The sequence below is a fragment of the Haematobia irritans genome, chromosome 2 (assembly GCF_050003625.1).
Source record: "Haematobia irritans isolate KBUSLIRL chromosome 2, ASM5000362v1, whole genome shotgun sequence".
Lineage (NCBI taxonomy): Eukaryota > Metazoa > Arthropoda > Insecta > Diptera > Muscidae > Haematobia > Haematobia irritans.
In genome coordinates this window covers 11,853,991-11,863,177 of record NC_134398.1, presented here as the reverse complement: position 1 = coordinate 11,863,177, position 9,187 = coordinate 11,853,991, and the positions used below count along the sequence as shown (strand labels likewise).

The 9,187-nt window shown below is 36.7% G+C and overlaps 2 protein-coding genes across 2 annotated transcripts; both read right to left on the bottom strand.

Annotated features, from left to right (window-relative positions):
- Positions 1-3,396: 3,396 nt before the first annotated feature.
- On the bottom strand, positions 3,397-6,597 carry LOC142224450 (uncharacterized). Its single transcript, XM_075294221.1, has 4 exons — positions 5,675-6,597; positions 3,823-5,571; positions 3,652-3,780; positions 3,397-3,472 (listed from the first exon to the last, which is right to left on the bottom strand). Exons 1-4 carry the CDS (start codon positions 6,595-6,597, stop codon positions 3,397-3,399), a joined length of 2,877 nt encoding a protein of 958 aa, XP_075150336.1.
- Positions 6,598-6,837: 240 nt separating this feature from the next.
- LOC142224449 (uncharacterized) lies at positions 6,838-8,940 on the bottom strand. Its single transcript, XM_075294219.1, has one exon. The coding sequence runs from the start codon at positions 8,938-8,940 to the stop codon at positions 6,838-6,840; it is 2,103 nt and encodes a 700-aa protein (XP_075150334.1).
- Positions 8,941-9,187: the final 247 nt, after the last annotated feature.

The window sequence follows — 9,187 nt, the reverse complement described above, 5'->3', positions numbered from 1 at the left end:
CAAAATTTTCTTTACACCGATTTTTTTTTTTTTTGCAAAATTCCATTTCTATAGATAATTTGTGCAACATTTGATTTCTATAGAAAAATGTTTGCAAAATTTTATTTCTATAGAAAATTTTTGTAAAATTTTGTTTCTATAGAAAATGTTTGCAAAATTTTATTTCTACTGAAAATTTTGTCAAAAATTTATTTCTATAGAAAATTTGTTGCAACATTTTTAACTCTTAAGAAAATTTTCTCAAAATTTGTCAAGATTTTATTTCCACAGAAAATGTTTGCAAATTTTTTTTCTATAGACAATTTTTGTAAAATTTTTTTTCTATAGACAATTTTCGACAAAATTGTGTTTCTATAAAAATTTTATTTCTATAGATAATTTGTACACACATTTTATTTTTATAAAAAATTTTTGAAGCTTTTTGTTTCATTATTGTTGTTTTTGATTTCAGCTTAAAACCATGCATTGACTAAACTACAAGTGTAGCTTAACCAACAGAGGAAAAGTATGCTTATCAAATTTATTTGGGCAAAGCCCTTTAGACTGCAAGATGGTTGGATGGACAGCTGTTTCGGAATTACTACATTCCTCACCAGTACCCTCTACTTGCAGCAAAACTATCAACCAAATATCAGAATAAATTCGGGTAATAAAAAATAGGAAATTTTGTCCAAATTTTATTTCTATAGAAAATTTTGTCAAAATTTTATTTCTATACATTTTTTTCAAAATTTATTTGTATAAAAAATTTTTGCAAAATTTTATTTCTATAGAAAATCTTTGCAAAATTTTATTTCTATAGAAATTTTTGTCAAAATTTTATTTCTATTGAAAATTATGTCAAAATTTTATTTTTGTAAAAAATTTTTGTCAAATCTTTGTTTTTTAGAAAATAGAAAATTTTATTTCTATAGAAAATTTACTTATCACATTCATTGCCATATAAGTTTTCGAGCCATCCTATTAAATATTCATATTTATGTGAATTGATTTCGTATAAAAAAACTATACTGGAAAGTATAATCGAAATTTATTCTATAGTTAGGACATATATGCATGTTACTTTTGCATATGCTTATTTTCTGTGGAAGTAACTTGTCAAAATTTCTTTTCAGGGCATTTAATATTTGGCGTGAGACCAATTCGTTGTCAAACAATGGAAAAAAAACAACGAAGCCCTAGGAGAAGTAAGCAATTTTATATGTTTGGACATGTTTCCAAGACAAGACAATGATAAATGGGACAATGTGCAGTTATGAAGTCAATAAAAAGTTATAAATGTTTCCTTTTACACATATGAGTGGTTTTCTTAAGCAAATTTTTGGACAATATGCACCAAAATGTGGTAAAAATTCTCCAAGATACGAGAAGTTCCACAAAACCACAAAGATTCCGTTGACCCACACTTGTTCTTGTTTACGAATACTCACACTGGAAAATTTTTCTCTATGCATATAAAATAGCCATTTTTATGGTGAATTTTCTTTAATAATTTATTTTAAAGGAAATAATAAGACTAGCCACAATAGTTTTGTAATTTTAAAATCTACCAAACAAAATCTTATTTTGAAGTGTTTGAGAAAATTTTACTTTAGAAATAAAATTTTGAGAAAATTTTCTTCTGAAATAAAATTTGAGAACATTTTTTATAGCAATAAAATTTTGAGAAAATTTTTTATAGAAATAAAATTTTGAGACAATTTTTTATAGCTGTTTGGGATTGAACTAATAAATGCTGAAAAGGAAAATTTTGCCTTTCGAAATAATGACACTTAGAGAAATTAGGTTTTAAATTCGAATTACAATGGTTTTATTTATAATTATTTCAAGTGTTATTTTAATTTTAATTCATTATTTATGATTAGGTTTAAGTTTTAAATTGTAATTAAGTTTTACAACTAGATTTAAGAATTATTTACAAAAGCAATTAGATTTGAATTCAATTTTGGGAAATGGTGTAAATAAGGGTGAGTTTTAACTTTAACAAAATATACAAAGGGATTGTGCAATATAGTTGTAAGGCAAAATATTCAATGCAATGACATGGAACTTTAGTGCAATATAGAATTAAGTTAAAATTTCTATTATTGTGTGTACAAAGTGTTGTGATCTTTTTCCTTTTTTTGTTGATGACGTTTAATTATGTTGTCGGCACTTTTATGTTTGGGTTTCTTTGGTTTGAGGAGTCGATGGGGTTTTATATGTGTCACTAATTGTTCACTGTGTTTACCTGTAATTATATATGTTCTTTAATTGTTCACTTTAATGTTTTAATTTATTTTAAGGAATTGTTCAATAACAAATTTTCACTTGACTTTCGCGGGGGCAGACGAGTTCGCACGCACGTATTTGTTTACTTCACGGTCGGTTCAAGACTGGTTCGTTGCCCTTTTGAGTGATGCTTAGCAGCATAAACAAAGCTTAGCGACAAAGCTACAAGCATCGATCAAAGGTCAAACTTTCCAGGTAAACAAATAGAAAAGCAAAAGGATACAACGATTAAAAATTATTTGTGCCGCTACGCACAGTGTTTCAAAACGGGTTCAAAGAAACTTTGAACATTCTGCCCCCCGCGAAACAGTGTAGTTTACCTTACCTCCTCATCTCGTTTCCTGCGACGAGCTACTCACTGGTCCCACAAACACGTATCCCCAATCGGTCAGCTGAGCGAAGACACGTCCTAAGCCGGTTTCCACAACTCCGTCTCTCCTGAGGTAGGCATATGGACCAGCACCAATTTCCACGTCGATCGATTCATTGCCCCTTGGATCGACATCAGCAAGTGGTCGGGCTTCCATAGCGACGGTGGGATCCTCTATTATTGGATCTGAGTAGGGTCGTCTGGGCAGGTCACGGGTCACTAAGGCCTTTAACCGGTAAACGAGCCGACTACCATAAGTCCGGCACCGCAACCGAATACTTGCAAACCTGTGCCCATGTCTTTCAGTGGTTGGAATGCCAAGTCTTGTGATTGTGGAGGCTGCAACTCTTGTTGACGTAGCTGCCTGACACAGCAACACCCTGACACTGGCCCAGTCCTCGGAGTTTTCAGCTGCCATGTACACTTGCGCCGTTGGTATGAACACTGAGGATCGGTGGTATGGCAATTCCACTGGAGGGGGCGTGTAGCGACCAAATGTTTCCCTCAGTTGAGGAGCCCCATGCAACATGGTATGGTGTCGCAAGTTACACTCCCTGCACGCCGTGAGGACTGGACAGTCTGGAGCTAGGTGGCTGCGTGCCAGGCAGTTGCGACAATAGCTACGTCGCTCTACGGTCTCGTACCGTTGGTATGGGGTCTGCTGGCGGAAACGATGACAATTTCTTAGGGGGTGGTCGTCTTGACAAAGCCCACAAGCAAATTGCCAATGAGAAGGGCGATAGCGTGGGTCGTTGTTACGGCGGTTGTGACGGGCAGGTCTGCTGGGTCCAGGTGGGGATGGGTCTCTGCTTGGAAGTACTCCTGACATATCTGCAACGAAAGTTATGTGAGTACCGTGTTTTTTCATGAATTTACGATATGCTAGTCAGTCCGAAAATAACTTTACGATTTTCGTGATAGGTCGACTAATTAACCCAGTCGAAGTTTTAACATCTACCACCCGGACATTTTTATCAATCCCTTCATAAGTTTTGACAACTCTTCCAAGCCTCCATTCATTTGGAGCTAAACGATTGTCACTAAATTCATATATCACTAAATCATCTACGACAAGATTTTGTTGCGGGTATTTCCATTTGTATCTACGATGTAATTCATTCAAATATTCAGATTTCCACCTTTGATAAAAGTTTTGTGAAATAATCTTCAATCGTTTCCACCTGTTTGATAATGTTATATCATCCTCAGAAATATCGGGTTCTGCAGGGGCTAATATTGGTGATCCCACTAGAAAATGACCAGGGGTCAAGGGCTCTAAACTAGAAGGGTCATCGCTAGCAGGATTAATGGGTCTTGAATTAAGACAAGCCTCTATGCGAGCTAAAATAGTGGATAGTTCTTCAAAGGTGAAATTCATTTTTGGCATAGTTTTCCGAAGGTGAGCCTTGAATGATTTAACTCCAGCCTCCCACAAACCTCCCATGTGAGGAGCACCTGGAGGAATAAACTTCCATTCTAAGTTCTGATGTACGTGTCGTTGCACTGTAGTGTCTTGTATTGATTTCATAAATGCGATCCTATCCTTTTTTATAAGTTCGGCGGCGCCTACAAAATTTTTACCGTTATCTGAGAATATTTTCTCCGGACACCCTCGTCTGCCTATAAACCGATCTAAAGCTGCTATGAAAGATTGGGTCGACAAATCACTAGTAGCTTCTAAGTGTATTGCTCGAGTTGCAAAACAAACAAATATGCAGACATATCCTTTGGTAATTAGACAGGCGCGAGCTGTAATACTTTTTATGCCAAAGGGTCCCGCAAAATCTACCCCTGTATTTCGAAAGGGTCTAGATAACATAGTGCGCTCTGGAGGAAGAGATGCCATAATTTGTGTCTGGGTCTTATACTGATGGAGAGCACAAGTTCGACAGTTATGGATAACTTTTTTAACTAATTGCTTTAAACGAAATATCCAAAATTCGGAACGAATTACGCGAATCATTAATTGATTTCCGCCGTGCATTGTTACTTTATGAACGAATTCGACAAATAAAAGTGCAAACCGAGAATCATATGGAATTAAAATTGGATGACGTTCATTATAGGTAAGAGCAGGTGATTGAACTAACCGACCGTTTGAGCTAAGCAAACCTTTCGCGTCAATGAAAGGGTTAAAAGGTAAGAGTTGGCTACTAGGTGAGAGTCGTTTCTTCTGGGTCAACGTTGCATACTCTTCAGCAAAATAATGTTTTTGTGTAACGACTATAAGACGAGTTTTTATATCCAAAAGTTCTGAACCCGTAATTTCTTCCGACGAAATTCGAAGTCGATTTGTGCCCGTATTACGCCAAAAACGCATGACATAAGATAAAACACGATATGCCCGTGGCAACGATGAAAAACGTGTCAATGGGTCTTCAAATATGGATGTCGCAAAAACTTTCACTTGTTTAGCTTCAAGGTTTGTATCACAATTATGTTGATGTTTAGGCCAATGATCTCTTGGCAATTTTAGCCACGACGGGCCAGTCCACCACAAATGATGTGTCTTCAGCTCATCTGGAGAGCAGCCACGACTGGATACATCAGCTGGATTAGATTCCGAGTCCACATGACTCCAATTTTCACTGCCTACATTTTCTAAAATTTCGGAAACCCTGTTTCCTACAAACGCGCTCCAAGAACACGGCGGTTTTTGAAGCCAAGCCAAAACTATCATAGAGTCAGTCCAGAAATGGGTCAAAAATCCAGAAATTTGCAGATTTGGAATTATAGTGTTAGCTAATTTTGACAACATTACTGCCCCACATAACTCTAATCTAGGTAGAGAAATTTTCTTGATTGGGGCCACGCGGGTCTTGGCTGCTAACAGAAAAGTTTCTACACGGTCTCCATCTTCGACTCGAACGTAAAGTGTCGCAGCGTAAGCGCTCTCTGAAGCGTCACAGAAACCATGAATTTCAATGGTACTTGATGGCGAATAATGAAATCACCGAATTATTTTTCGCAAAGTTTTGCCAATTCATATTGGTAACAGGTTTCAAAGTGTCGTCCCACCCAATTTTATCTAACCAAACTTGTTGCATTATCAGTTTTGCAACGACAATAATTGGGGCTAACCATCCGCAAGGGTCAAAGAATTTTGCGATTGTCGACAAAACTTCACGCTTCGTACAAAGTTCTTTTTCTTCAACATTAGGCGCTTTAAAAGTGAAATTATCTGCTGCTACATTCCACCGAATGCCTAGGGTCTTCGTTGACGATCCTTCAGAAAGATCCAACCAATTGACAGGCAACAAAAAATCGGGATGTAGGCCATTTAAAAGACGAGGGTCATTAGAGGTCCATTTCCTCAACTCGAAACCAGCAGAATCTAAAGCGGATGTTAATTGTTTTCTAGCGGTGATAGCATCTTCAACAGTATGCCCACCCGCTAATACATCGTCGACATATAAATTTTCTCTAATTATTTTTGAACCCAAAGGGTGTGAATCTTGAACGTCTTCCGCTAATTGAAGCAGCGTTCTAATCGCTAAAAATGGGGCGCAATTTATGCCAAAGGTTACGGTTAACAATTCAAAATCCTCAAATGGGTCGTTTTCAGATGATCGAAAAAGTATTCTTTGAAATGAAGTTTGCTTTGGGTCTACCAGTATTTGACGATACATTTTCGCTACATCGGCATTGAAAACATATTTGAAAAAACGCCATTTTAAAATTTGTAAAACTAAGTCCTGTTGTAAAATAGGACCGGTATGTAAAATATCGTTTAGGCTTTTCTTATTTGAAGTGGGACTCGAAGCATTATATACCACCCTAAGTTTGGTGGTTACTCTATCTGGTTTAATGACTGCGTGGTGGGGTAAATAATAATGAGGCGTCTTATGTATGTTTTGTGGATCAATTTTTCTCATTTGTCCTAGCTCGAGATATTCCCTAATGGCAGCGTCGTATTGAGCCTTTACATCAGGGGTCTTGGAAAGTTTTTTCTCCATACGATAAAATTGTGCGAGAGCAATATTTCTCGATGCACCGATTTCTGAACAACTTTTAAATGGAAGGGTCACAATATATCTTCCAGTATCATTACGTTTTATCGTAGATTTGTAATTAGTTTCACAATATATATCTTCAGCTGACCTCAAAATTATTTTTGGGGTCTCTTCCACCTCCCAAAAACGTGTTATAATTTTCTCTAAAGAGGAGGCATTATAAAGAGTAATTTGTTTCGAAGTTTATATATTTTGTTGAATGGGTCCACCAACGATCCATCCAAATACGGTATTTTGCGCTATAATTGATCCAAATGTTTTCATCGGAATATCAACGTTATAAATTAGCGGTCCTATATCTAAACCGATCAGCATATCAACGGGTCGACTTTCATAAAATCGAGGATCCGCCAAACTAAGATGCTTAAAATCTTCAAATTGAGAACGATTAAGGTTGTGGGTTGGTAAATTAGAAGGAAGGGTCTTCAACACGGGTGCCCAAACTTCTAACTCAAAACTAGGATCGATACGTGAACAAAGTTGAAAAACGCAAGCCTTTGTCGATGTTTCAGCTACGGTGTCACTCAAGCCTGTGACGTGAACTAAATTCCTCACTGTAGGAAGTTGCAATTTATTTTTCATTTTTTCCGAAATAAATGTTGACTGTGATCCAGGGTCAATTATTGCTCTGGCATCATATCTCTGTCCCTTTGATTTTATTTGTACAATGGCGGTAAACAACAGTGTTTCTCTAGGTTGTGGAGTGGGTCTGCCTTCTTGCAGCGTAAGAGTCGTTATACTAGGCGTTTCAATCTTCGATGTGGACTGTATACAAGGTAAATTCGATGATTGTTGAACAAGGTTGGAACGAGCGGCAGCACTTGAACTAGGTTGTACTCCACCTCGATCCTGATTAACTAAGTTGAGAGCTCCAGTACTTGTACTAGGTTGTACTGTGTCTCGGTTATGATGAACAAGGGTATTGAGAACGGCAGCACATGTACCGTCTCTTGTGTTTGTAGGGTCGCGGGCCTCATTACCCTTATGTAACAAGTTATGGTGTCTTTGATTACATTCCCTACAACTGAAACGACTTTTACATTCCCGGACTCCATGATTCTCAAATAAACAATTATAACAACGATTCGACTGTTTCACTATTTGAATTCTTTCATTAATAGATTTTTCCAAAAATTTGGGACAATTTCGCAGCATATGGTTTGTCCGACAAATTGGACAAACGCTCTCATTATGCCTGCGACTAGGATTACTATTTTTTGAATTATTATTTGCTTGTGAATTACTATTGAATCTTGAACCAGAATTATTTATTTTTTGATTTACATTGGTGTGAAAACTATTTACGCGACTCCCCCTTTTATCAAAATCAGATCTAGATTGATTATATTTCGAGTTTTGGGTTTTAATATTTCCCACCGATTCCAAAGTTTTAAATTTATGTGATAAATATTCATCTAATACGTGCCAACTTGGTAGGGTCGAACAATCCTCTAAACTATTCTCAAAATCCTCCAAAAAAGTGCGAGGCAATTTCGTTGAAACAAGGTATACTAAAATTGGGTCCCATTCTCCCGTGTCTACTTGTAAAGTTTCCAAAGTTTGTGTACAAGTACTAATTGTGCGCTGTAATTTTTGTATTGTTGAAGCGTTTTCAACTGAAACCGAGGGCAAATTAAAAAGAATCTTAAGCTGTTCGTTAACTTGCATTCGTTTATTTTCGTACCTACTTTCTAAATTTCTCCAAGCTATATCGAAACCCTCATTAGTTAGGGGTACATTTGTAATGATTTCCCGCGCTTCTCCCGAAGTTTTTTGGGTCAAATGGAATAACTTCTCGACTTTACTCAATCGTGGGTTATTGATGTAGATTGCAGAGAATAAATCTCTGAATGTTGGCCATTCACTATATCCGCCCTTAAAAATGTCTGTGTCACATGGTGGCAATCGCAAATTTGGGGTCGAATTTGGGTCTACTGCCATGTTTTGTGTCATCGATTCCCTATCTAATTTTTCCTGACTTTCCCGTTCCTGACGCGCTAAGATTTGTGTGCTAATTATACTTAAACCCCGTTTATAAACGTCCATACCGTTTTTATAATGGCCGCGAAGCTTATCTTTATCCATCGGAGTTTCTCCCTCATCTGGAGTCCTATCTCGACAATTTATGTAAGCCCGCCTAACTTGATCCCATAACGTATTCAACTCCACTCGAGCTGCCTCTAACGCATGAAGATCCTCGGTTGCCGCCTTAACAGAACAAACGCTTTCAACGTCAACTAGATCATTTAAGCAATTAACAAATTTTTCTTTTAAAATTTTATCCATGATGTACTTTAATACTTTTTTGCACCGGTCAAAAAACTAAAATAAATCAAATTTCGCGAAAGAAAAATTTAGTTTCACTCAAGGAAATCCGAATTTTCTACAGGAAACTATATTAAATGTAAATATCTTCGCGAACGATAAAATTCGTGGGGTCGGAAATTAATTTGTGGGTTCTAAATCACGAAAAAATTACAAAAAATCAAATCTAACAAAAAACGAGTTAGGGTCAGTAGACGAAATTGGGCCA

Coding starts and splice junctions, on each gene's coding strand:
- LOC142224449 (XM_075294219.1), bottom strand. CDS start 8,940: ATGGATAAAATTTTAAAAGAAAAATTTGTTAATTGCTTAAATGATCTA.
- LOC142224450 (XM_075294221.1), bottom strand. CDS start 6,597: ATGGAGAAAAAACTTTCCAAGACCCCTGATGTAAAGGCTCAATACGAC. Junction 5,572..5,674: donor CTGATAATGCAACAAGTTTG/GTTAGATAAAAT, acceptor TTCGCCATCAAG/TACCATTGAAATTCATGGTT. Junction 3,473..3,651: donor TTAGCTCCAAATGAATGGAG/GCTTGGAAGAGT, acceptor CTTTCGTTGCAG/ATATGTCAGGAGTACTTCCA.